The following is a 25,241-nucleotide window of genomic DNA, read 5'->3' on the forward strand; positions in this document are numbered from 1 at the left end:
ATTTATTGTGGGGGGGGGGTTCAGAGCACATGGGGGTGGGGAACAGATGTGGGGCGACCTGACCCACACACTGGGGGGGACACGAGTGGGACATACAGGGTTGGGGGGGGTCATTTGTGGGTGGGGGAGATGCACGGCAGGAGGGGTGGGGTGGGGGGGTTCCCCCACCTCAGGGCCTGTCCCAGGCTGGGCCCCCCATTCCCCCCTCGCAGGGCCCTGGGAGCAGAGCCTGGGGTCACCTCGGCTCCCATGGGGGGGGGGGTGGTCAGGGACAGTCAGGGGGGGCTGGAGAGGACCCGGGGACGTCCCTGGGGTCCCGCTGCAGCTGCTGCTGCCGTTTCCAGCCTCGGAGCACAGCTGGGGCCTTGAACATCTGGTCAGTGGCCATGGGACTGCAGCATCCCATGGGGATTTGGGATGCAGGATCCCCCAGGTCCCTCATGTCCCCCTGGCCTCCCTCCCCCCCTTTTTTTCCCTCCCCAGTAGCCGTGGCTGGCAGATGCTGCACCCTGGGACGCTGGGCTGGGCTCGGGGCTCTCCCGGCCGGAGCAGCAGGTAGCACAGGTTTCCCGGGATCCTCCCGTCTGAGCCGGGCCTGTTCCCAGCCACGCCACCCTCCGGGAAGGGTGGGAGCCACGGGAGGATCCCGGAGCCGGTGGCAGCCATGGGAGGATCCCCTGGGGGATGCTGGAGCCTGGAGCAGCTCCCAGCCCTCGGGAGGGCTTCGGGCAGGGTGGGGGATCCTGGCCGGGCTCTCCCCACACATCCCCACGGAGCTGCAGGGGGGTCTGTGCTCGCCCCCCAGCCACGGCCGCGCTGCCGGGGCGTGCCGGCGTTCCCGGTGCTGCCGATATCGCCGGCAGCCCCGGCTCAGGCGGGGCCGTAGCAGAGGATCTCGCTCAGGTCGTAGCCGGTGACAGCGAAGGTGTCCCCGGCGGGGTCACAGAAGCGGGCGCCGCAAACCTGCGTGTCCGTCACGCACTCGGCGTGGCAGTGCTGCACCTGCGGTGGGAGCGGCTCCAGACGCAATTCCAGGATTTCCACAGCTCCGAGGGTCACACCCCTGTCCCTCGTCCCCAGTCCCCGTGGAGCAGCCGTGGCTCCAAGTCCCGTGTCCGTGCCCCAAGCCCGGACTCACCTCGATGTCGTCGGTGTCCGGGTTCCTGCTGAGCTTCCAGACGTGGACAAAGGAATCCTCTGCACCCGACAGCAGCTGCGAGGGGAGAGGAGGGAGCGTGGGGACACCATGGAGGTGGCAGTGCCATTGGCAGGATGGGACACTGGGGTGGGATATCGGGGTGGGATTTCAGTTGGAATGCCAGGTGGGATACTGGGGTGGGGATGCCAGGTTGGGATTTCAGGTTGGAGTGCCAGGTGGGATGTCGGGGCGGGATGCAGGTTGGGATTTCAGGTTGGGATGTCAGGTTGGCATTTCAGGTTGGAATGCAGGTGGATGTTGGGGTGGGATGCCAGGTTGGGATTTCAGGTTGGAGTGCCAGGCTGGGATTTCAGGTGGGAATGCCAGGTGGATGTTGGGGTGAGATGCAGGTTGGGATTTCAGGTTGGAATGCCAGGTTGGGATTTCAGGTTGGAATGCCAGGTTGGGATTTCAGATTGGAGTGCCAGGTTAGAATTTCAGATTGGAATGCCAGGTGGATGTTGGGGTGAGATGCAGGTTGGGATTTCAGGTTGGAATGCCAGGTTGGGATTTCAGGTTGGAATGCCAGGTAGAATGTCAGGATGAAATGCCAGGTTGGGATTTCAGGTTGGAATGCCAGGTAGGATGTCAGGATGAAATGCCAGGTTGGGATTTCAGGTTGGGATTTCAGGTTGGAGTGCCAGGTTGGGATTTCAGGTTGGAATGCCAGGTAGGATGTCAGGATGAAATGCCAGGTTGGGATTTAAGGTTGGAATACCAGGTGGATGTCGGGGTGGGATATTGGGCAGGATGCCAGGTGTGATTCCAGGTGTGACACCAGGTGTGACCCCTGTCCCCTCCGTACCTTGCCGGTGAGCGGTGCCAGGTCGAGCGCGTAGATCCAGCGGGCGTGGGCGCTCACCTGGGCACGGATCCGCCCCGACCCCGCTTCCCACAGCCGGATCTGCCCGTTCCCATAGCCCGCAGCCACGATCCCGTTCCACAGCGCCACCGAGGAGCAGGTGCAGCTGGACACGGGGCCACGTGTCACCACCTCAGGGGTGTCCCTCCCTCGTGTCCAACACCCCGAGGGATCCCCGGGGCTCACCCAGATCCCGGGATCTTCCCGAGCAGGGTGAACTCCTCCCCGCTGCTCCAGAGGCAGAGGGTCCCGGAGTCATCGGCTGTCACCAGGTCCCCAGCCCCGTCCTGTGGGGAGAGATGGCTCAGGGGCACCGGGCACTGTCCCCAGCTCTGGGATGGCACTGTCCCACGGGCACCAGGACAAGCTGGGACAGCTCCTGAAATGCTGACGGGTCCCGGCCAGAGCGGCTCCGTTGGAACTCGTCTCTGCCCACGCTGCCACGCCAGGGTGGATTTCGAGGAAGGATCAGGGCACCCCTCCCTCCGTGAGGATTCCCAGCTCCTCCCGGCCCTGGGAATGTCCCAGTGCAGCCCAGGGAACCCTCGGAGCAAAGCCCAGGGTGGCGTGTGAGGGGACAGGCGGCAGTGGGAGGTGACACAACAGCTCCATGTCCCCAGGGTGACACAGCAGCTCGGGAATGGGATCTGGGGGATGAATTCCTTGGGGATCCCAAAGCAAGGAAAGTTCAGTGACTCATCAGGGAAAGTGCTGAGTGGGAGGAAACTGGCTGGTGAGTCTGCAGGGACCTGCCCCGTGAGCTTCCAGTGCCTGAGGAGGTTCCAGGAGAGAATTTGGGACAAAGGATGGCGTGACAGGACACACGGAATGGTTTCCCACTGGAGAAGGGGAGATTTGGGTGGGATTTTGGGAAGGAATCCCTCCCTGTGAGGCCCTGGCACAGGCTGCCCAGAGAAGCTGAGGCTGCCCCAGGATCCCTGGAAGTGTCCAAGGCCAGGTTGGAGCCACCAGGGATGGTGGAAGGTGTCCCTGCCCACGGGACCGATGAGATTTAGGGTCTCCCTCTCCCCCCATACCGGGGCCTGGCCCTGCTCGGCCGCGATGTCGGTGATGGGATCCCGGTGCTGCTCCAGGACCTCGCTCAGCGTCACGTTGGTCCCTTTCGGGGGGACATCAAACACCAGCACGGCCCCAAAGGACGTCCCTGTGGGGTCAGGGGGGTCAGCAGGGCTGGGCCACCCCAGGGCCAGCACCCTGCCCACGCCCTGGGCTCACCCACGCAGATGAAGCGGCCGCCGGCCGCGGCGATGCCTCGGGCGAACACGGAATGTGCTGGAAGGGAACGGGTTTGTGTCACTCCCGGGCAGGGAGCGATCTCTGGGACAGGAACTGGGGGGTCACACCCCAGTCCTGGCACAGGTTTGGGTCTGTCACATGGAGATATTGAGGAGTTGGTGTGCAGGAGCTGGGGAAGGGGCTCAGCCTGGAGAAAAGGGGCATCAAGGGGTGTGGGAAATGGATTTGTAGAAAATTTTTAAAGTTTGACAGAGGGGTTTGGACAAACGGGGATCTTGTGGCTCTGCACAACTCCCTGACAGGAGGGTGTGGTAATCACATATCCTCTGAACAGACACAGAGCTTTCCCAGGATTTTCCTGGGAAGCTGTGAGAAAGCTCAGAGAAAAGAATGAGAAGTAATTCTTATCAAAGAACTGATAAACAAATCAATTAACAAATCTTCACTTAACAAATCTTCACTTGCTGCACACGTTGTGCACACGTGGAATGTGCTATAGAGATTTGGTTACCAAAAAGTGATTTCTTAATTAGATACTAGTGACAGTGTTTAGGTTTTTCAAAGACTGTATCACACTGTCTCTTGAAGTGTAATACAGTATAATGCAATAAAACAATTAATCAACCTCCTACAATCATAAAATCAATGCTAATTATTACCCAGTGAAGACCTCTACTATGCCAGGGGACAAGGGACAGGATGAGAGGGAACAACCCCAAGCTGTGCCAGGGGAGGTTGAGCTTGGATATTGGCAAAATTCCTTCCTGGAAAAGGCTGGAATTCCCACCCCTGGCAGGGGTGGAGTCCCCATCCCTTTGGGGGATCTCCCAGCCCTGTGCCTGTGGCACTTGGGGACACACGGGGCAGTGCTGGGGGGACTGGGAGGGGTTCACCTGCCGGGAGCTCCGGGACGTCCAGCGCGTGCCAGAACACCATGGTGGAGCCGTCAGCCTCGTACATCTGCCAAGGAGGGACGGGCTGGGACGCTCTGGGGGTGACAGGGGGACCCCCCAGGACCCGCCACATCCCATCCCCCCCCCCAGGCCTCACCTGGACCCCGCGCTGGGATGTGAGCACCAGCAGCACCCGCGACGGGAGCTCGCACCACGCGGCCTGCGAGGGACAGGGCGGGGACGCTGCGGGACGCCCCCAAAACCTCCCTCCAAGCCCACCTCCTGTGGGTCTTCCCCTGGAGAACCCCCCAAACCCCTTCCTGAAGCCTCTCAAACCCTCCCTGTGGAGTCTGCCGAACTCTTAGCCCTGGAACAGGAGGTCCCAAATCTCCTCCTGGATCAGGAACTCCCAAATCTCCTCCGGGAATGAGAATCCCCCCATGTCCTCCTGGAGCCCTCCAAACCCTTCCTCCTGAAACAAGAGCACCCCAATCTCCTCCTGGAGCCCCCAAATCTCCTCCTGGAGCCCCCCAAACTCCTGCCCCTGGAACAAGAGCACCCCAATCTCCTCCTGGAGCCCCCCAAACCCCTCCTCCTGGAACAAGAGCACCCCAATCCCCTCCTGGAGCCCCCCAAACTCCTACCCCTGGAACAGGAGCCCCCAAAACCCCTCCTCTTGGAAAAAGAGCTCCCAAATTTTCTCCTGGAACAGGAGCCCCCCAATCCCCTCCTGGAGTCCCCCCAAACCCTCGTCCTGAAACACAAGCCCCCAAATCTCCTCCCGAAGCACCCCAAACTCCTACCTCTGGAACAAGAGTCCCCAAACCCCTCCTGGAGCCCCCAAATCTCCCGAAGCACCCCAAACTCCTACCCCTAGAACAGGAGTCCCCAAACCCCTCCTGGAGCCCCTCAAACCCCTCCTGGAGCCCCCAAATCTCCTCCTGGAGCAGCCCAAACTCCTACCTCTGGAACAAGAGTCCCCAAACCCCTCCTGGAGCCCCCCAAACCCCTCCTGGAGCCCCCCCAAACCCCTCTTGGAGCCCCTCAAACCCCTCCTGGAGCCCCCAGATCTCCTCCTGGAGCAGCCCAAACTCCTAGCTCTGGAACAAGAGTCCCCAAACCTCTCCTGGAGCCCCCCAAACCCCACTTGGAGCCCCCCAAACCCCTCCCCAGTCTCCTCCCGGAGCCCCCAGACCCCTCTCCCGGGGGGCAGTGCCCTGCCCCAGGTGCACTCGATGTTCCCACAGCTCAGTCCCTGCTGGCCTCAAAGACCCCCCCCCCCCCCACATTCCCACAGACCCCTCAGGGGTCTCCCTTCCCCTCCCCACACTCTGGGCCCTGCAGGATGCTGAAGCCCCCCGCCCCATTTCAGTGCCAGGCACGTGTCCCACCCCCTGCCAGCAGGAGCGAGGCTCTCCCCGTCCCTCACCTGTGTGAGCAGGGGGGTGATGAGGGCAGAGCCCCCTCCCCGGGCCTGCAGCTGCCGGGGGGGCCCCTCGCTGCCCAGCAGGCTGAGGGTGGCGCCGTGCACGGCCCCGAAGGCCGGGGGCCGGCCGGGAGGGCACAGCACGGCCAGGTTGTTGTACAGGGCCGAGCTGCTGCTGCGCAGGGCCAGGCTGCGCTCCCGCCGGTACGGCCTGAGCGGGGCACAGCGAGCCGGGGCTGGGCTGGCTCCGGAGGGGGAGTGGGGGGCACATCCAAAGGGGTTGGGGAAGGTTTTGGGGGGGTTGGAGCGGATCCGAGGGTGTGGGGTGGGTCCCGAGAGGGAATGGGGGCGGGTTCAAGGGGGGGACAGGGATGGATCCGCGCGGGGAGGGGTCGATCCAGGGAGCCGGGAGCTGCTCCAAGGGGGTCCGGGGAGCTCCCGGGGGGCTGGGGGCAGATCCCGAGGAGCGGGGTCGGATCCCGGGGGGCTGGGGGCATATCCAAGGGGCTGGGGCAGATCCCGGGGGGCTGGGGGCAGATCCAAGGGGCTGGGGGCAGATCCCGGGGGCTGGGGGCAGATCCAAGGGGCTGGGGCAGATCCCGGGGGGCTGGGGGCAGATCCCGGGGGGCTGGGGCAGATCCCGGGGACTGGGGGCAGATCCAAGGGGCTGGGGGCAGATCCAAGGGGCTGGGGCAGATCGCGGGGAGTGGGGGGCAGATCCCGGGGACTGGGGGCAGATCCCGGGGGCTGGGGGCAGATCCCGAGGAGCGGGGGGCAGATCCCGGGGGCTGGGGGCAGATCCCGGGGGCTGGGGGCAGATCCAAGGGGCTGGGGGCAGATCCCGGGGGCTGGGGGCAGATCCCGGGGGGCTGGGGCCGATCCCGGGGGCTGGGGGCAGATCCCGGGGGGTTGGGGGCAGATCCCGGGGGGCTGGGGGCAGATCCCGGGGGGCTGGGGGCAGATCCAAGGGGCTGGGGCAGATCCCGGGGGGCTGGGGGCAGATCCAAGGGGCTGGGGCAGATCCAAGGGGCTGGGGCAGATCCCGGGGACTGGGGGCAGAGCCACCCCTGTCCCCTCCCAGCGCCCCCCACAATCCCCGGCCCAAGCTCCTCTGCCAGGGACCCCACCCCAGCCCCACCTCCCAGACCCCCGCCCTCCCCGAGGCCCGTTCCCCCTCAGTGCCCCCCGGTTCCCCTCAGTGCCCCGGTTTCCCCTCAGTGCCCCGGTTTCCCCTCAGTGCCCCCATTCTCCCTCAGTGCCCCCCGTTCCCCCTCAGTACCCCCCACCGGTTCCCCTCAGTGCCCCGGTTTCCCCTCAGTACCCCGGTTTCCCCTCAATGTGCCCCCCGGTTTCCCCTCGGTGCCCCGGTTTCCCCTCAGTGCCCCCCGTTCCCCCTCAGTACCCCCCACCGGTTCCCCTCAGTGCCCCGGTTTCCCCTCAGTGCCCCCATTCCCCCTCAGTGCCCCCATTCCCCCTCAGTACCCCCCACCGGTTTCCCTCCGTGCCCCCATTCTCCCTCAGTGCCCCCCGGTTTTCCCTCAATGTGCCCCGATCTCCCCTCAGTGCCCCGGTTTCCCCTCAGTGCCCCCCGGTTTCCCCGCTCACCCGGTGCTCGCCGCCGCCGCCATGGAGACGCGTCGCGGCGTGATGACGCAAAGGCGGGCTGTGATTACGTCACGTTGCCATGGAGCCCCGGGACGCCAAAGGGGGCGGGATGGCCGAGGTGGGACTGGGAGAACTGGGCGGGACTGGGAGAACTGGGAGGCGGCAAAGCGGGGCAAAGGGGGCGGGGGCTGGCCGGGAGGAGCTGGGGGATGTGGGCAGTTGGGCTGTACTGGGATATACTGGGGTATAATGGGATGAGCTGGGGGGGCCTTGCTGGGGTAGACTGGGCTATACTGGGATGAGCTGGGATGTACTGGGATGAGCTGGGGAGCTATGCTGGGGTGGACTGGGCTATACTGGGATGTACTGGGATGAGCTGGGGAGCTATGCTGGGGTGGACTGGGCTATACTGGGATGTACTGGGATGAGCTGGGATGTACTGGGGAGCCATGCTGAGGTGGGCTGGGATGTACTGTGCTATACTGGGAGGTACTGGGCTATACTGGAGTGTACTGGGATGAGCTGGGATGTACTGGGATGAGCTGGGGGGCCATGCTGGGGTGGGCTGGGATGTACTGGGCTATACTGGGATGCACTGGGAAACAGTGGGCTATACTGGGATGTATTGGGCTATACTGGGGAGCCATGATGAGGTGGGCTGGGATGTACTGGGAGGTACTGGGCTATACTGGAGTGCACTGAGATGCACTGGGGTGTACTGGGATGAGCTGGGATGAGCTGGGATGTACTGAGGGGCCACGCTGGGCTGCGTGGCGGTGTACTGGTCTGTACTGGGGCGCACTGGGCTGCTCCCGCCGGGGCAGCGGGAGCTGTGGGTGTCTCTGTCCCCGCGCAGAAAGCGAAACCCCTCGGGGCCGGCACCAGATCGAAGAAGGACAAGTCACACACGGCCAGCCGAGCCCAGCCCCGGCAGTCCAAGAAGGTGTCCCTCGAAACCCAGCCCACCCCGTCCCCGGATGCCGCGTCCCTGCCCCGGGAGCCCTTGGACGTCGGGCCCATCCTGGACGAGCTCCTGGAGCGGGTCCTGACCGAGTGCACGCTGGCGGCCGTGGCTCGGCAAGTGAGAGACCCCCCCACACCGCACCCCCAAAGATTTGGGGAGGTTTTGGGGGGGCTGGGGGTTGCGGGCGGGGTCTCAGCGCTGTGTCCGCAGCTGGTGCCCTTCACGGTGGCGCGGGCGCGGGACGCCATCCTGTTTGTCGCCGAGTGGCGGTTCCTGGTGCGGGACGACGGGGACCCGGATCCCGAACGGGACGGAGTCTGGAAGGAGGACGAGGAGCCCCAAACCTTCTGGGACACCTGGACAGACACCATCGCGGAGGCCTCTCTGTCCTCGGAAGAGGTGAGACGTTCCCCGACCCCTCCGGAACCCGCCCGGGCCGCGGGACTCGCGGTGTCACCGACACCGGGTCCCCTCTGTCCCCGGCCAGGTCCCCGTGGCAGCCGAGGCTGAAAGTCCCCTCGTGTGTCCCGGCGAGGTCCCCGCCCTGGATGTCCCTGTGCCCCCGGAGCAGGTGAGACGTGCCCCGATCACCCCTCCCCGAGACCCCTCGGGCTGAGCCCCAGCGGCTCCGGGGCCGTGGGACACCCGGTGTCACCAACCCCGGGTCGCCCCACGGGGGACCCCGACACCCCCACCCACACCGGCTCCGTTCTGCGGGGGAAGGGGACGCCGCCGTGCCAGTCCCCCTCCGCAGCAGCCGCGGCTCCTCCCGCTCAGCTTCCCGGCGCCGTCATCGTGTCCGGGCCGGGACCACCCCTCCCGGAGCCGCCCATCGCTCCCCAGCCCCCCGGGAAGGGTCGCCGCCTCTCCGCGGCCCCCGGGAGGGGCCGCCGACCCTCCCGGCCCCCGCGGCCCCGGCCGGTCCCGCTGGACGCGCCCCGGCCCCCGGCTCCGCTGCCGGCCGCGCCCTCGGAACCCGCGGCGCAGGCACCGCCGGAGTCCCGCGAGGTGCCGGTGGCGGACGGCGACCAAGTGCCGCCGTCGTCATCCTTCTCCCGCCGCAGCCTGGCATCCATCCGGCCGCGCAGACCCTCCCGCGACATGGGGGTGCCCAGGCTGGGTGTCCGCCGCGGTGCCACTCGCTGGGTGTTGCCCGAGGTGAAGGTGGTGGACGTGAGCAACGACCCCGAGCGGGCGCGGTCGCTGACCCGGTTGCTAGCGCCGGCAACCCTGCAGGTCCTCTTGGCAGCCGCGCGGGCCACCAAGGCCGAGCTGCAGCTGTGCGACCCCTGGCTGGCCTCGGTTCGCCTGGCTCCCGGTGTCACCGTGCGCTGGGGCGGCAGCGAGCGGCGCGGGCCGGCCCCGGCGGGGCATGGCGGGGACGAGCAGGGGGACGAGGCGTTGAGGAGGGCGGAGAAGGATCTGAAGCCCATCCTGCCCTACCCGGCGTGCCGGCTCTCAGAGTACGGAGAATCAGAGGAGGAGCTGGAAAAGGCGCTGGGAACGCGGCAGCTCCCGGGGCTGCTCCTCCCGGGAGCTCTCCCGGCTCCGGGGAGACCCCTGTCGCCCCGTGTCTCGCCGGTGCCCCGGCTGGCACCGGGCATGGCACTGTACGACGCTCTCGGAGCTCGGGGCTCTTCGCCAGCGCTGCTGAAAAGAGCAGAAGTCAATAAAAAACACTAAAATGAGTTTTGCGGACCCGGCGGTGCCACCGGAGCCGGGTCGGGAGCACCGGGCGCTGCGCCCATGGTGCCACCAGCGCCCCGACCCACGCGTGGCTGGTCCCCGCATCACCTTTGTCCCCAAATGAGGAAAAAGAGGGAGGTGACGGGGTGACACGCGTCCGGGGGAACGGGGACGGGACGGGGCGGGCAGAGGCTGCCCGGAGCCTCGTCTGCCTTCCCGGGAGCTCCGGGCGCAGCTCGGGGTCCCTCGCTGGGACCGTCCCCGCCCGCTGGGCCACTCCTGAAGGTCCTTGCTCCCACATGGCCATGCTCCAACCCCGGAGTGTCCGAGTGTCCCCGCACTGCCCGAAGGGGACTTTGGGGGGGGGCATCGCCCCTCCTGTAGCCGCCCCGGCGTTGCAGGGAGTCCGAAGTGGCGCGGGCCAGCAGCCCTGGAGTGGCACCGGGGACACTGAGGTGGCACCGAGGACAGCGGTGCGACACACACGGCCCCCGAGTTGCGTTTATAGAGACCCTCATTAGCATATGATGAGTGGGCGTGGTTTGAGCTCATTAACATGAGATGCGATAGCCGGCGTGGTTTTCAGTTGCTTTTCCGCACCGGGTGAGGCCTCAGGCGTGGATTTCGGTTCCTCATTAGCAGAAGATGATAGATTGGGCGTGGCTCTCAGTTCCTAATTAGCGTGAGAGTGGTTTCACCGTGGCGCGCGCTCGGGTCTTAATTCAGCTCTCGCCGAGGGTCCGCTCTGGCGGCCCTACAAAACAGGACAGCCCAAAATCACCCATCCTATTTGTGACCCCATTTTTTGCGCCGGTGCAATTCCTCCCGTGTTACTCAACACCACAGAGGAACGTTGGGGTGGAAAATATATTTTTGGGTCCAGCCTGGGCAGCCTGACAGAAAATGGTGGTGGAGGAAAAAAAGAAAAAAACAACCCGTGTGGTTTTGATAGCTTATTAACGGCAGTAAATTAGTGTCATTTCCTGGCAGGGTGGCACTGGGGACAGTGGGGTGGCACAGGGGACACGTTGCTCACTTTCCTGCTGTCCCTCCTCGGCTCTCAGCGGCTCACGGAGCAGAGGGACCCGTGCCATGCCGTGCCGTGCCGTGCTGCCAGCTGGGCAAAGGTCCTGCTGTGACCTCTGTCCCCAGCCCCACCCCGCGCCCGGCCATGGAGCTGCTGGGGGCTCTGAGCCCCCCGTGGTGGCTCCTGCTGCTCCTGCTCCTGGCCCTGCCGCTCTGGGCCACGCGCAGAAGCCCCTGGGAGCCCCGCGAGTGTCCCACGGACCTGACGGGCAAGACAGTGATTGTCACCGGAGCCAACAGCGGTGAGCAGGGAGGGGCGGCGGGGACACGTGTGGGGGTGAGGGGTGACCCGCAGGGGACGTGGGTGTCCCCTTGCCAGCCCAGGACCCCGGCCCCCGCTTTGGGAGTGCAAATGGCTGCAGAAGAAGCTGGTGGCCGGTCCCTGGGCACCCACAGTGCGCTCCTGGTGCTCCCTGCTCACCTCCCGAGGCCGGGCTCTGTCTCAGCCCTGTTAATGACTGACAGACAAGGCCACCACGGCCACCATGTCACACCAGGGACGGGATCACTGCTCCCACCTGTGTTCCACTGCCAAGCATGCGGTCAGGCTGGCACTGCTGGAGATGTTGGGACCCTCAGGCTGGGATTGGGATGTCCACATATGCCCAGGGACAGAGCGACCCCACACGTGCTGGGCTCCATCCCCTCCCCAGTGCCCATCATTGCCTGCTGGGTGGTTTTGGCTGTGGCAGGGGCTGCCCAAACCCTGGGGCGCAATCCCCAAAGGACCCCTCAGCAGAGGGATCAGCCCTCTCCGTGTCCCACAGGCATCGGCAAGAGCGTGGCCACGGACCTGGCGCGCCGGAACGCCCGCACCATCCTGGCGTGCCGGAGCCAGGAGCGGGGCCAGGCGGCCGTGGAGGAGATCCGGGCGGCCACCGGCAACCCGGCGGTGGTGCTGCGGCTGCTGGACACCGGCTCGCTGGCCTCGGTGCGCGCCTTCGCCAGCGCCGTGCTGCGCGAGGAGCCGCGGCTGGACGTGCTGGTGAACAACGCCGGCGTCACCGGTACGTGCCAGGCGAGGCCCCGCGGCCCCAGTGGGGTCCAGCACCCCGTCCCGGTGCCCCACAGCAATGCCCACCCTCCTTTCAGGGCTGCCCTTCGCCATCACGTCGGAGGGGTTGGAGCAAACCTTCGCCACCAACTACCTGGGCCCGTTCCTGCTCACCAACCTGCTCCTGGGTGAGTGCAGGGGTTGGGGGTGTCGGGGGGGGGCTCTGGGGACTCCTCCTCGCTCATCCCCCTGCTCGGCACAGACCTCCTGAAGGCCTCGGCGCCCGCCCGGGTGGTCAACGTGTCGTCGTTCCGGCACAGCGCGGGCACGGCCGACAGCGGGTACCTGACGGGGCAGCGGTGCCCAGGCAGGCACGATGCCGCCTACAACAGCACGAAGCTGATGAACGTGCTCTTCACCGCCGAGCTGGCACGGCGCCTGCAGGGCACAGGTGGGTGCCGGGCCATGCCAGGCTCAGCCGTGCCGTGTGGCACCCTGGGGACATCCCCTGTCCCAACTCCCTGCGCTCCTGTGCCAGATCTCAGCGGCTGCTGGCAGAGCCGGGGGGTCTGACACGGGTTAGAGACTCGCTGGGGTCCCCCACGGGTAGCAGAGCCGTGGGCTGGGGTCAGGCTGGGGGGCTGCTCCCTGAGGGATTTGGCGTCCCCGGGGTCCCCACCCTGCTGACGGTGCGGCCTGGCAGGGGTGACGGCCAACGCGGTGAGCCCCGGCATGGTGAGCACCAGCATCATGCGCCACTTCAGCTGGGCCGTGCGGGCGCTCTTCGTCCTCCTCCGCCCCTTCATGAAGGTGAGCGGGGCCGGGTCCCGCCCATCCCGGGGGGCAGCGGGGTGGGTGGGGGGTGCCAGACCCCTCCTCACCCCCGTTTCCCCGCAGTCGGCCGAGCAGGGCGCTGCCAGCACCATCTTCTGCGCCGTCTCGGAGGAAGCGGCGGGCGTCACCGGGAAATACTTCGACAGCAGCTGCCGGCTGGCGCTGCCCTCGGCGGCCGCCCGCGACGCCGCGCTGGCACGGAAGCTCTGGGAGGCATCGGAGCGGCTGACGGGGCTCACGGAGCAGGACTGAGCCACCGGGACGTCACCCCACACGGACGCCGCTCTGCTCCCCCTGTACCCACCCTGTGCTGCCGAGGGGACGCCACGGCGCCGGCCAGCTGTGACTGTGACACTTTTATTAAAAACGCCGGCGCTACTCCCAGGTGATGTCCAGCTCCAGCCGCTGCTTCCTCACGGCCTGCAGGAAGCTGTCGTAGTCGCGCCGGTGGATGTCGGGGCAGCGGGACAGGTCCAGGCGCCGCAGGGGCCCGTCGGAGCCCAGCAGCTGCCACACGGCGCCGGCGGACACGCGGCTCTCGGCCAGCGCCAGCTCCCGCAGCTCCCGCAGCCCCGGCCCCGCCAGCGCCGGCTCCAGCACCGAGTCCAGCGGGAAGGGCACGGCCAGCAGGCGCAGGGTCTGCAGCCGCGGGGCCTCGCACAGCAGCGAGGCCAGCGTGGAGCTCAGCACCGGCCCGTGCGCGGCCGGCACGGGCCCAGACAGGGTCAGCGAGAAGCTCTGGAGCTGGGGCAGCCCCTGGGGCAGCAGGTCGGTGGCCCAGCGTGGTGGCGGGGTAGGGGGCTCCTCCTCGGGGGGCTCGTGGTGGGTGTGGGGGTCTGGCGGCGCTTCCAGCTCGGCGCTGAAGCTCTGCAGGCCGGGGCAGCTGGCGAGCAGCGCGGGCAGCGAGAGCGGGTCCCGGCAGCCGAAGCCGTGCAGGGTCAGGGTGCGCAGGCGGGTGCCCAGGCCCTGTGCCAGGGGCAGCACCTCTGCCAGCGCCCGGCCGTGCCGCCCGGAGCAGCCCAGCGTCAGCCGGGACAGGCACTTCCAGCCCAGCAGCTCCCGGAGCCCTGAGGAGCCGGGACTGTCCCCCAGCCACACGCTGACCTCCTCGGCCTGGGGACACACGGCGTGGACGGTGCCCAGGGCGTCCTCCTCCACCTCCTCCAGCTGCCGCAGGGGCAGCGTGAGCGGGGCTCCCTCCGGTGCAGCCCCCCGGCCCCGCGCCAGCTCCTCCAGCGAGGGGAAACCCTCGGAGTCCTCGGTGCCGTCCAGCTGCCCCGAGTGGAGCAGCCGGAGCGCGTCCGGCGCGGCGCCGTGCGCCAGCACCTCCAGGCACGGCAGGGCCAGCAGCAGGAAGGCCACGGCAGCCACCGTGTCCCGGTCCCCGGCGCGCTCCAGGTCGCGGGCCAGCAGGACGCGGAGCGCGGGGCAGCCCGGGCTCCGTTCCACGGGGTCGTAGCCCAGGTGGCGCAGGGCGCGCGGCGTCACCTTCTTGCAGCCGGACACGTCGAGCTCCCGCAGGTGGCGGCAGCAGGAGCCCACGGCCGAGAGCACCTGGACGTTGGCCTGGGTGTGGGCCAGCCCCAGGCGGCTCAGGCGTGGCAGCCCCTCGGCCACGTCCACCAGCACGGACGGCGAGAGCCGCCCGCAGCCGCCCAGGTCCAGCACGCTCAGGCCCTGCAGGCACACGGGGAGACCCTCAGTGGGGCGGGACCCTCAGCCACTCCCACCCCCTGCCCCATAGAGGGTGGGCAGGCCCTATCTGCTCCCCCTGTCCCAACCCCTCGGCCCATGGATGATGGCACCCCCAGCCGCCCCACTGACGGTGGGCATCCCCAGCCCCACAGACCCTATCCCCCTATCCGCCCTGCCCTATGGAAAGTGGGCACCCCCAGCCCCACAAAGGACGGGCACCCATGTCCCGCTTTCCCATCCCCTTAGAGGGCGGCCACACCAGCCTAACTCCCCCCTGCCCCACAGCCCTGCTCCCCCAGAGTGTGATCACCCCCTGCCCCATGGAGGGTGGGCACCCCCAACCCCACTCCCGCAGCAGCCGTGCCCTCTGCCCACCTGGCAGCGCAGCACGATGAGGTGCCCCAGGGCGTTGTTGGCGAGGGCGGGGCAGGGCCGCAGGCTGAGCTGGCGCAGGTGTGGCAGCAGCAGCAGGTGCAGCGCCGCCCGCGACAGCCGCCGGCTCGTCCCCAGCAGCCGCAGCAGCTCCTGCACCAGCTCGCAGGCTGAGGGGAAACGGGGGGGGGGTCAGCGAGGCCCAGGACCCCCCCCCTGCACCCACACGGGGGTCCTGGTGGCCTGAGCCACCCCCCCAGAGCTCACCCAGGTCGTTGAAGGGCCCCACGAGGAAGCGGAACTCGTACTCGTCCAGGTAGTTGTCGCTGTAGTCCTTGGCCCAGAGGCTCTGCATGTGCTGGGCCAGGCTCTGCAGGCACAGCGTGGTCAGCGTGGGCACTGCCCGCCGCCGGGGCATCCCTGGGACAGGGACAGGGACAGTGAGGGACAGCCACTGCAGGCACTGTGCAACCAGGACATCCCTGGGACAGGGACAGTCAGGGACAGCCATTGTGAGCACTGTGCCACCAGGACATCCCTGGGACAGGGACAGTGAGGGACAGCCACCACGGGCACTGCTGGAGGGATGGGACACTTAGGGACGGGACAAGGCGCTGCCACCCCTCACAGCCCAACCTCATTTTGGGGTCACTTGCCCCAAACTGCCTCGGAAACCGCCCGGTTCCAGTTTCACTCCATTCCCGGCGGGAATAAACCTGGGAATTATCCCGGGACTAAACCAGGACTGGGTACCGTGGCTCAGCCCCCGGAAATTCCTCCAGGACAGCCCAAAGCTCACCCACAGCTCCTGGTGGGCACCGGGACGGGATCCCTGGGCTGCGGGAGTTATCCCGGTGTTCACCGGGATGGGCTCTGGGAGTTATCCCAGTGTTCATTGGAACAGGCTCTGGGAGTTATCCCGGTGTTCACTGGGACGGGTTCCAGGAGTTATCCCGGTGTTCACCGGGATGGGCTCTGGGAGTTATCCCAGTGTTCATTGGAACAGGCTCCGGGAGTTATCCCGGTGTTCACCGGGATGGGCTCTGGGAGTTATCCCAGTGTTCATTGGGATGGGATCCCTGGGCTCCGGGAGTTATCCCGGCATTCACCGGGACAGGCTCTGAGAGTTATCCTGGTGTTTACCAGGACGGGCTCCAGGAGTTATTCCGGTGTTCACTGGGATGGGCTGTGGGAGTTATCCCGGTGTTCACTGGAACAGGCTCTGGGAGTTATCTCGGTGTTCACCGGGATGGGTTCCAGGAGTTATCCCGGTGTTCACTGGGATGGGATCCCTGGGCTCCAGGAGTTATCCTGCTGTTTACCAGGACGGGCTCTGGGAATTATCCCGGTGTTCACCGGAACAGGCTCTGAGAGTTATCCTGGTGTTTACCAGGACAGGCTCTGGGAGTTATCCCGGTGTTCACCGGGAGTTATCCCTCGGCTCCAGGAGTTATCCCGGTGTTCTCCGGGACTGGGGACGCCCGGGCAGTGGCGCTGGCTGTGGTGTCCCTGGAATTCAGCAAGGGACGAATCCTGCTGGGCTCATGAAAACCTCAGCAAATCCCGGCTTTGGGTTCCTCAGGAAACATCCCAGTGCAGCCCTGGGATGGGTAACTGGGATGGGGAGAGGGGCTGGGAGCTGGGAGAAAGGGGACTGGGAAAAACCCCTCTGGGATGGGGGAAAAGCCTTTAAAGGACCAGGGAAAGGTCCTTGGATATGGGAAAAGAGCGGCAGGGACTGGGAAAAAAGCCTGAGAAAAAGGAGGAGACCCCCGTGGGCTGGGAAAAGAACCTGGGAAATGGGGAAAGAACCTGGGAAATGGGGAAAAAAAACAGGGAAATGGGGGAAAAACATTGGGAAATGGGGAAAGAGCCCTGGGAAATGGGGAAAAAAAACAGGGAAATGGGGAAAAACCCTGGGAAATTGGGGAAGAAAAACCCTGGGAAATGGGGGAAAAACCCTGGGAAATTGGGGAAAAAACCCTGGGAAATGGGGAAAGCACCCTGGGAAATGGGGGAAAAACTCTGGGAAGTGGGGGAAAAAATGGGAAATGGGGGAAAACCCTGGGAAATGGGGAAAAAAGCTCAGGTACTGGCAAAGGACCCTCTGGGACAGGAGGAGACCCCCGGGAACTGGGAAATCCCTCCGGGAAGCAGCTCAGGCACTGGAACACGGGAGCACGGTGAGTAATCAGGGCAGGGCCGTGTGCCACTGCCACTGTCACTGTCACTGTCACTGCCACTGTCACCTCAGCTGGGCGCGGCCTGCCCGGCGGGACACCGGCATGGGACACGGGGGATGGGACAGGGGGGATGGGATATTGAGATGGGACATGGAGGTGGGACAGGGGATGGGACATGGAGGTGGGACACCAGGGATAGGACACGGGGATGGGACAGGGGGGATGGGACGCCGGGGATGGGACACCAGGATGGGACATTGAGATGGGACACTGGGATGGGACATTGATATGGGACACGGAGATGAGACACCGGGGATGGGACACAGGGGATGGGACACAGGGGATGGGACATTGATATGGGACACGGAGATGGGACACGGGGGTGGGACACCGAGGATGGGACACTAGGATGGGACACTGAGGATGGGACATGGAGGTGGGACAGGGGATGGGACATTGAGATGGGACACCAGGGATAGGACATGGGGATGGGACACCGGGATGGGACACTGAGGTGGGACACCGGGATGGGACACCAGGATGGGACACCGGGGATAGGACACGGTGATGGGATACTGGGATGGGACATTGAGATGGGACACGGGGGTGGGACACAGGGGATGGGACACGGGGATGGGACAGGGGGGATGGGACATTGATATGGGACACGGAGATGGGACACGGGGGATGGGACACTGAGGATGGGACAGGAAGGTGGGACCCGGGGATGGGACACTGGGGATGGGACACCAGGATGGGACACCAGGATGGGACACCAGGGATGGGACATGGAGGTGGGACACTGGGATGGGACACTAGGGATAGGACACGGGGGATGGGACACAGGGGATGGGACATTGATATGGGACACGGGGGTGGGACACCGGGGATGGGACACCAGGGATGGGACACAGGGATGGGACATGGAGATGGGACATGGAGATGGGACACAGGGGATGGGACATGGAGGATGGGACACCGGGATCGAACAGCGGGATGGGACATTGAGATAGGACACAGGGATAGGACACCGAGGGTGTGACACCGGGATGGCAGCGGATCACGGGGGATGGACCCAGATTCTTCCCGAAGGAACCGGATCGGCTCCAGCGGGGAAAATTCCCCCCCTTTCCATCGGCGGCTTTGGGGACCCCTCCTCGGGCCACCACCTCCTTGGCAACACCTCCTTGCGACCACCCCTTTGCTGTGGGCGAGCCGCGCCAGCTCGGGAGCACTTACCGAAGGCGTCCTCGTCCCGATTGATCCCGTCCCGCCGCGTTGCTTCCTCTTCTTCCTCGTTTCCCTCCTCATCCTCCTCCCCGGGCCGGGCCCCGCCATAACTCGCCCCTCCCTTTGGCTGGCTTCACTTCGCGCACTGCGCATGCGCAAAGCGTGAAGACCCCCACTTTCTGCCCTTACTTCCCCCCCGCGGGCTGCCCCGCGACGTGCCTGATGCCCAGCGCGGCCGTACGGCCGCGCTGGGCATCAGGCACGTCGCGGGGCAGCCCGCGGGGGCTTCGTTGCCGGGCGGGGTCGACGGTACCGGGAGCGGCCGGGCCGGAGGTACCGGGAGAGGCCTGAGGGGGCCGGGGGTTCCCGGAGGGAGCTGGGAATGGGGAGAGACGCGGATTAGAGGCGGGGGAGAGAGAGAGAGGTGCGGTGGGACGCTGGGACGCCGAGCGCCGTTGCTTGCGGGGGTGCGTGAGGGGATCTGAGGGGGGTCTGAGGGGGGAGTTTGAGGCTCTGCGTGAGGCGATTTTTTGGGGGGGGGGGGGGGTCTGAGGGGGTTTAAAGGTGAAATCCGCTCTGTGTGTGGCGCGAAGTGGCTTTCAGGGGGATGCCTGAGGGGTTTTTAGGGGCTTCGAGGATTTTTAGGGAGAATTTGTGGGGCTCGAAAAGGTTTTAGAGGGGTTTTAACGCGGTTACGAGGGGTGGATCTGAGGGGCGTTTAGGGACTCTGAGCAGTTTAATGGGGCGAGGAGGTGTCTGGGGGCATTTAGGGGGATTTGAGGACATTTTGGGGTTTTATGAGTGTCTGCAGGGGTATTTAGGGATATTTTGGAGGCATTTAGGGTTGTTTGATAGCATTTAGGGGTTTTTGGAGGGGATTTAGGGGTGTTTGACGACATTATTGGGGCTGTTTAGCAGGGATTTAGGGATGTTTTGGGAGGATTTAGGGGATTTTAGGGGCATTTCAGGGTTGTGGGGGGTCTGCAGGGGCATTTAGGGGTATCTGGGGGGCATTTAGGGCTGTTGGATGGCATTTTGGGGTTGTGGGAGGGTCTGTAGGGCTGTTTAGCAGGGATTTAGGGCTGTTTTGGGGGGATTTAGGGATGTTTTGGGGTCATTTAGGGTTTTTTAGGGACATTTCAGGATTTTGGGGGTCTGCAGGGGCATTTAGGGTTGTTTGAGGGCATTTAGGGCTGTTTGGGGATGTTTTGGGGGTGTTTAGGGATGTTTAGGGGGCATTTAGGGCTTTTTGATGACATTTAGGGGTTTTTGGAGGGGATTTAGGGCTGTTTGAGGGCATTTTTGGGGTTGTGGGAGGGTCTGTAGGGCTGTTTAGTGGGAATTCAGGGATGTTTTGGGAGGATTTAGGGGATTTTAGGGGCATTTTGGGATTGTGGGGGGCTCTGCAGGGACAATTAGGGCTGTTTAGGGGCCATTTAGGGGTGTTTGGGGGCATTTTGGGGTTGTGGGAGGGTCTGTAGGGATGCTTTGGGGGTATTTAGGGGCGTTTGGGCAGATTTAGGGATGTTTAGAGGGCATTTAGAGGTGTTTGGGGAGGATTTAGGGGTGGTTGGGGATGTTTAGGGGGCATTTAGGGCTTTTTGATGACATTTAGGGGTTTTTGGAGGGGATTTAGGGTTGTTGGAGGGCATTTTGGGGTTGAGGGAGGGTCTGTAGGGCTGTTTAGTGAGGATTTAGGGCTGTTTTGGGGTCATTTAGGGTTTTTTAGGGGCATTTCAGGATTTTGGGGGTCTGCAGGGGCATTTAGGGTTGTTTGATGGCATTTAGGGCTGTTTGGAGGGGATTTGGGGGTGTTTAGGGATGTTATAGGGGCATTTAGGGTTGTTTGTTGACATTTAGGGGTTTTTGGAGGGGATTTGGGGCTGTTTGAGGGCATTTTGGGGTTGTGGGAGGGTCTGTAGGGCTGTTTAGTGGGAATTTAGGGATGTTCTGGGAGTATTTAGGGCTGTTTTGGGGGAATTTAGGGGATTTTAGGGGCATTTCAGGGTTGTGGGGGGTCTGCAGGGGCATTTAGGGGTATCTGGGGGGCATTTAGGGCTGTTTGAGGGCATTTTGGGGTTGAGGGAGGGTCTGTAGGGCTGTTTAGCAGGGATTTAGGGATGTTTTGGGGTCATTTAGGGTTTTTTAGGGACATTTCAGGATTTTGGGGGTCTGCAGGGGCATTTAGGGTTGTTTGAGGGCATTTAGGGCTGTTTGGGGATGTTTTGGGGGTGTTTAGGGCTTTTTGATGGCATTTAGGGGTTTTTGGAGGGGATTTGGGGCTGTTTGAGGGCATTTTGGGGTTGTGGGAGGGTCTGTAGGGCTGTTTAGTGAGGATTTAGGGATATTTGGGGGCATTTAGGGATGTTTTGGGGGGATTTAGGGGATTTTAGGGGCATTTCAGGGTTGTGGGGGGTCTGCAGGGGCATTTAGGGGTATCTGGGGGGCATTTAGGGCTGTTTGATGGCATTTTGGGGTTTTTGGAGGGTCTGTAGGGCTGTTTAGCAGGGATTTAGGGCTGTTTTGGGGGGATTTAGGGGATTTTAGGGGCATTTCAGGGTTTTGGGGGGTCTGCAGGGACTTTTAGGGTTGTTTGATGGCATTTAGGGGTTTTTGGAGGGGATTTGGGGGTGTTTGAGGACATTTTGGGGTTGTGGGAGGGTCTGTAGGGAAATTTGGGGGGTATTTAGGGATGTTTGGGGGTATTTAGGGATGTTTAGAGGGCATTTAGGGGTGTCTGGGGGCATTTAGGGATGTTTTGGGGGGATTTAGGGGTCTTTAGGGTAATTTTGGGGTTGTGGGGGGGTCTGCAGGGACATTTAGGGTTGTTTGAGGGCATTTAGGGCTGTTTGGGGATGTTTTGGGGGTGTTTAGGGTTGTTTGATGGCATTTAGGGGTTTTTGGAGGGCATTTAGGGCTGTTTTGGGGGTATTTAGGGATGTTTAGGGGGCATTTAGGGGTTTTAGGGGCATTTTGGGATTGTGGGGGGGTCTGTAGGGCTGTTTAGCAGGGATTTAGGGATGTTTGGGGGGATTTAGGGCTGTTTTGGGGGCATTCAGGGATGTTTGGGGGGATTTAGGGGTTTTAGGGGCATTTTGGGATTGTGGGGGGGTCTGCAGGGGCATTTAGGGATGTTTGGGGGAATTCAGGGGTTTTTGGGGTTGTGGGGGATCTGCAGTGGTATTTAGGGCTGTTTGGGGGAATTTAGGGCTTTTTAGGGTTGTGAGGGAGTCTGCAGGGATATTTAGGGCTGTTTGGTGGGATTTAGGGGTTTTAGGGTCATTTTGGGGTTGTGGGGCATCTGCAGGGATATTTAGGACTGTTTGGGGGGAATTTAGGGGTGTTTGGGGGGATTTAGGGGTTTTAGGGCCATTTTGGGGTTGTGGGGGATCTGTAGGGGTATTTAGGGCTGTTTGAGGGGAATTTAGGGCTGTTGAGGGAATTTAGGGCTTTTTAGGGTCATTTTAGGGTTGTGAGGGAGTCTGCAGGGATATTTAGGGCTGTTTGGGGGGATTTAGGGGTTTTTAGGGTCATTTTGGGGTTGTGGGGGATCTGCAGGAGGATTTAGGGCTGTTTGGGGTCAGTGTTGGGATGAGGACACGCTGGGATTTGGGAAGGTTGCCCCGGGGGTAATTAATGCCCGGCTAATTGGGGAGAGCTCATTAAGAGTGGCAGGGATGGATATTCCTGCTCCTGGCTCCAGGAAAAATCGGGATTTTCCAGCTGGGAATTCTAGCAGAGCACAACCCGCCCTCATTAGCACGACATGAATAATTAATTACAATTAATTAAGGGATGGAATGCAAGCAGGGCCCTTTACCTGTGTGAGGTGTGGTGGTGCCATCCCTCACTCCACACTGGTCAGGGAATTCCAGAATTCCCAAATTCCCAAATTCCCATCAGGAGGGACCTTCCAGGGCTCTTCCACTGCAGGCAGGCCCCGATTTCCCACAGCATTTTTGGGTTTTTCCTGTTGGATTTTCCAAATTCCAGCTCTGAATGGGAATTTCTGCAATTTCTGCATTCTCTGCTGCGTGTTTGTGACCTTGGAGCTTTTTTTCTTTCTCCCTCCATTCCCAAACCTGGAGCTGACTTTGGGAATAAACACAAAAAATTCAATTATTTTGGTTTATTTAAGGAGGAAAATGAGGAATTTTACTGGATTTCAGGGAGTTCTAAATGCTGATTCTCCAGAGCCTCAAATCCCACCCAAAAACTGCTGAAGTAAAATTTTTGGGTGGGTTTTCACAGCCATTCCTGAGTTTTCCAGAGGAAAAATCCCAAAGAATGAAAAGTGGGAACTGCTCTGGCTGGATTGTGCAGAGAGCTCCCAGCTTCTCCAGGGATTGGGGTTTTCTTTGGAGGGTTTGGGGTTTTTTTGGAGGATTTGAGGTTTGGAGGGATTGGGGTTTTTTTTTTAAGGGATTTGGTGTTTTTTTTATTTTGGAGGGATTGGGTTTTTTTTTTTTGAGGGATTGGGGTTTTGGTTTTTGTTTTTTTTTTTTTGAGGGTTTGGTTTTGGTTTTTTTTATTTTGGAGGGATTGGGTTTTTTTTTTAAGGGATTTGGTGTTTTTTTTATTTTGGAGGGATTGGGGTTTTTTTTTGAGGGATTTGGTGTTTTTTTTATTTTGGAGGGATTGGGGTTTTTTTGTAAGGGATTTGGTGTTTTTTTTTTTTTATTTTGGAGGGATTGGGGTTTTTTTTTTGAGGGATTTGGTGGTTTTTTTTTGTTTTGGAGGGATTGGGGTTTTTTTTGAGGGATTGGGTTTTTTGGTTTTTTTTTTTTTTTTTTTGAGGGATTGTTTTTTTTTTTTATTTTGGAGGGATTGGGTTTTTTTGGAGGGATTGGGTTCTATTTTTTTTGGAGGGATTGGGGTTTTTTTTGGAAGGACTGGGTTTTTTTTTATTTTGGAGGGATTGGGGTTTTTTGGAGGGAATGAGATTTCAGAGGGATTGGGGTTTTGAGGGATTAGGATCTTTTTGGAGAGAATGGGGTTTTGAGGGATTGGGTTTTTTTGGAGGGATTGGTTTTTTTTTTGGAGGGATTGGTTTTTTTTTGGAGGGATTGGGGTTTTTTTTGGAGGGATTGGTTTTTTTTGGAGGGATTGGGGTTTTTTGGAGGGATTGGGGTTTTGAAGGAATGGGATTTTTTGATGGATTGTTTTTTTTTTGTCGGGAATGAGATTTTGATGGATTGGGTTTTTTTTGAGGGATTGGTGTTTTGTTTTGGAGGGATAGGTTTTTTGTTTTTTTTTTTTTTTGTAGGGATGGGTTTTTTTTTGGAGGGATTGGGGTTTTTTTTAGGATGGATTGGGGTTTTTTAGGACAGATTGGGGTTTTTTTTTGGAGGGATTGGGGGTATTGGGAGGGATTGGGGTTTTTGGGAGGGAATTAGATTTTGATGGATTGGGGTTTTTTGGAGGTATTAGAGTTTTTCTGAGGGGATGGGTTTTGTTTTTGGAGGGATTGAGATTTTGATGGATTTTTTTTTTTTTTTGAGGGTTTGGGGTTTCTTGATGGATTGGTTTTTTTTGGAGGGATTGGGGTTTTCTGGAGGGATTGAGGTTTTTTGATGGATTGGGGGTTTTTTATGGATTGGGTTTTTTTTGATGGATTGGGGTTTTTTGGAGGGATTGGGTTTTTTTTTTTTGATGGATTGGGATTTTGATGGATTGGTGTTTTTTGGAAGGATTGGGGTTTTGATGGATTTGGGTTTTTTGGAGGGATTGGGTTTTTGATGGATTTGGGTTTTTTGGAGGGATTGGGGTTTTGATGGATTGGGATTTTGAGGGATTGGGGTTTTCTGGAGGGATTGGGTTTTTTTTATGGATTGGGTTTTTTTGGAGGGATTGGGATTTTGATGGATTTGGGTTTTTTGGAGGGATTGGGGTTTTGATGCCTTGGGGTTTTGATGGATTGGGGTTTATGGATCATGGAATGATTTCCAGCCCGGGTATTCCCCCCCTGCCCCATGCCCTCATCCACCAGCCCCCGAGCGAAGGGGCTGGTCAGGAATTCCGTAAGGAATGAGGGAATAAAGTTTAAAGCTGGGAATTGCTCAGAGCAAGATCCGAGGGGTTTTGGGAGAGTTCAAATCCAGGGATTTCTGCTCCGGCAGCGCAGCAAAGTCCCGCACGGACCGAGCGGTTCTGTCTCTCCCATTCCCCCTGCCCCGGGCGCTGAAATCCGCTTTTCCCGGGGAACGATCCCGGTTGGAATCCCGCGGGCTGAGCTGAAATCAATCCACTGACCTCCCGCTGCATCCTCGGCGTGTCCGGGCCTTGCTGCGGCTACGGAGCAGCGATCCCAGGGCGGAGAGAGCCGGGAATGCGCCGGGATGATCCCGAGGGGTCGGGAAGGAAGGAGGGGAGGAAGGAGGGAGGGAGGGAGGCGGCTGCGGGGGCTGCGGTGCCGCGGTGCAGCCGAGCAGGGCGCAGGCTCCAGCGCCGGGTCCTAGCGCCGGCATCCGCCGCACCTGGAGTGAGGTCCCGAGGGGAAAAAGGGACCGGGAGGGACCTCGTGGTTCTGTGCAGGAGGGTGGAGCCGGCACGGGAGCGGGGTTAGGAGGAGAGGGGACGGCGTTAGGTTGTGCCGAGTTCGGGTTGGATGTTGGGACAATTCCTTGGTGGAAAGGGTTGTCCAGCCCTGGCAGTGGTTAACTCCTCCAGCCCTGTGGATGTGGCACTTGGGGACATCCTTGGCAGTGCTGGGGGAGCGCTTGGCCTCGATGGTCTCTGAGGAATTTTCACCCTAAAACCACTCTGTAATTCCACGGGAGCAGCTGTGAGATCCCAGTGGGTGACACCGTGTCCCCCCCTCGGTTTGTGTTGTTCCCAGGTGGCCTGGCTGGGTGACCTCATTTTGGGTGGTGGATGTCCCCAGTTTGTTTGGTCAAACCCTGCAGAGAGGGACTGGGGACAAGGCCTGCAGGGACAGGAGCCAGGGAATGGCTCCC

The 25,241-nt window shown here is 61.7% G+C and overlaps 5 protein-coding genes and 1 long non-coding RNA gene across 14 annotated transcripts in view; 3 read left to right on the forward strand and 3 right to left on the reverse strand.

Annotated features, from left to right (window-relative positions):
* Positions 1-463: 463 nt before the first annotated feature.
* On the reverse strand, positions 464-7,340 carry WDR54 (WD repeat domain 54). Its single transcript, XM_053975563.1, has 10 exons — positions 7,242-7,340; positions 5,640-5,847; positions 4,368-4,430; positions 4,211-4,277; positions 3,297-3,353; positions 3,098-3,225; positions 2,247-2,347; positions 2,004-2,166; positions 1,139-1,213; positions 464-1,002 (listed from the first exon to the last, which is right to left on the reverse strand). Exons 1-10 carry the CDS (start codon positions 7,262-7,264, stop codon positions 871-873), a joined length of 1,017 nt encoding a protein of 338 aa, XP_053831538.1. The 5' UTR covers positions 7,265-7,340; the 3' UTR covers positions 464-870.
* Positions 7,254-9,903, forward strand: C4H2orf81 (chromosome 4 C2orf81 homolog). 2 transcript variants are annotated; one of them, XM_053975556.1, is made up of 5 exons: positions 7,254-7,359; positions 8,098-8,322; positions 8,416-8,604; positions 8,693-8,776; positions 8,983-9,903. In XM_053975556.1, the coding sequence occupies exons 1-5, from the start codon at positions 7,321-7,323 to the stop codon at positions 9,886-9,888; spliced, it is 1,443 nt and encodes a 480-aa protein (XP_053831531.1). In that variant the 5' UTR covers positions 7,254-7,320; the 3' UTR covers positions 9,889-9,903. The 2 variants fall into 2 exon arrangements, with proteins under 2 accessions (XP_053831531.1, XP_053831530.1); XM_053975555.1 differs by having other exon boundaries at positions 7,255-7,359; positions 8,929-9,903.
* A 1,112-nt stretch (positions 9,904-11,015) lies between these two features.
* Positions 11,016-13,190, forward strand: LOC128806178 (retinol dehydrogenase 13-like). Its single transcript, XM_053975565.1, has 6 exons — positions 11,016-11,219; positions 11,745-11,984; positions 12,070-12,159; positions 12,234-12,422; positions 12,675-12,781; positions 12,869-13,190. Exons 1-6 carry the CDS (start codon positions 11,063-11,065, stop codon positions 13,055-13,057), a joined length of 972 nt encoding a protein of 323 aa, XP_053831540.1. The 5' UTR covers positions 11,016-11,062; the 3' UTR covers positions 13,058-13,190.
* On the reverse strand, positions 13,147-18,499 carry LOC128806172 (uncharacterized). Of its 3 annotated transcripts, XM_053975554.1 has the most exons (5): positions 18,295-18,499; positions 16,195-16,381; positions 15,140-15,292; positions 14,876-15,042; positions 13,147-14,482 (listed from the first exon to the last, which is right to left on the reverse strand). In XM_053975554.1, exons 3-5 carry the CDS (start codon positions 15,288-15,290, stop codon positions 13,181-13,183), a joined length of 1,620 nt encoding a protein of 539 aa, XP_053831529.1. In that variant the 5' UTR covers positions 15,291-15,292; positions 16,195-16,381; positions 18,295-18,499; the 3' UTR covers positions 13,147-13,180. The 3 variants fall into 3 exon arrangements, with proteins under 3 accessions (XP_053831529.1, XP_053831528.1, XP_053831527.1); XM_053975553.1 differs by lacking the exon at positions 16,195-16,381; XM_053975552.1 differs by lacking the exons at positions 16,195-16,381; positions 18,295-18,499 and adding an exon at positions 15,672-15,835.
* A 26-nt stretch (positions 18,500-18,525) lies between these two features.
* The window catches only part of DCTN1 (dynactin subunit 1), a 55,589-nt gene continuing 48,873 nt past the window's right edge, over positions 18,526-25,241 (forward strand). For 5 of the 6 annotated variants that reach the window (XM_053975541.1, XM_053975542.1, XM_053975543.1 and 2 more), the window contains exon 1: positions 18,526-18,618. The gene's annotated coding sequence lies outside the window, so the exon portion shown is untranslated. The remainder of the gene's footprint in view (positions 18,619-25,241) is intronic. The other variant, XM_053975546.1, reaches the window with a different exon arrangement.
* Positions 18,578-24,653, reverse strand: LOC128806179 (uncharacterized). Its single transcript, XR_008436730.1, has 3 exons — positions 24,534-24,653; positions 22,106-22,377; positions 18,578-18,661 (listed from the first exon to the last, which is right to left on the reverse strand). It is a non-coding gene; the product is annotated as an uncharacterized LOC128806179 (long non-coding RNA).

This window comes from Vidua macroura, chromosome 4 (assembly GCF_024509145.1).
Source record: "Vidua macroura isolate BioBank_ID:100142 chromosome 4, ASM2450914v1, whole genome shotgun sequence".
Lineage (NCBI taxonomy): Eukaryota > Metazoa > Chordata > Aves > Passeriformes > Viduidae > Vidua > Vidua macroura.

Coding starts and splice junctions, on each gene's coding strand:
- WDR54 (XM_053975563.1), bottom strand. CDS start 7,264: ATGGCGGCGGCGGCGAGCACCGG. Junction 3,354..4,210: donor CGTCCCGGAGCTCCCGGCAG/GTGAACCCCTCC, acceptor GTTCCCTTCCAG/CACATTCCGTGTTCGCCCGA. Junction 2,167..2,246: donor GGGAAGATCCCGGGATCTGG/GTGAGCCCCGGG, acceptor CCCCGTGTCCAG/CTGCACCTGCTCCTCGGTGG.
- C4H2orf81 (XM_053975555.1), top strand. CDS start 7,321: ATGGAGCCCCGGGACGCCAAAGGGGGCGGGATGGCCGAG. Junction 8,323..8,415: donor TGGCGGCCGTGGCTCGGCAA/GTGAGAGACCCC, acceptor CTGTGTCCGCAG/CTGGTGCCCTTCACGGTGGC. Junction 8,605..8,692: donor CCTCTCTGTCCTCGGAAGAG/GTGAGACGTTCC, acceptor GTCCCCGGCCAG/GTCCCCGTGGCAGCCGAGGC.
- LOC128806178 (XM_053975565.1), top strand. CDS start 11,063: ATGGAGCTGCTGGGGGCTCTGAGCCCCCCGTGGTGGCTCCTGCTGCTC. Junction 11,220..11,744: donor TGTCACCGGAGCCAACAGCG/GTGAGCAGGGAG, acceptor CGTGTCCCACAG/GCATCGGCAAGAGCGTGGCC. Junction 11,985..12,069: donor GAACAACGCCGGCGTCACCG/GTACGTGCCAGG, acceptor CCCTCCTTTCAG/GGCTGCCCTTCGCCATCACG.
- LOC128806172 (XM_053975552.1), bottom strand. CDS start 15,768: ATGAACACTGGGATAACTCCCAGAGCCCATCCCGGTGAACACCGGGAT. Junction 15,043..15,139: donor GGGGCCCTTCAACGACCTGG/GTGAGCTCTGGG, acceptor GTTTCCCCTCAG/CCTGCGAGCTGGTGCAGGAG. Junction 14,483..14,875: donor TCATCGTGCTGCGCTGCCAG/GTGGGCAGAGGG, acceptor GTGTGCCTGCAG/GGCCTGAGCGTGCTGGACCT.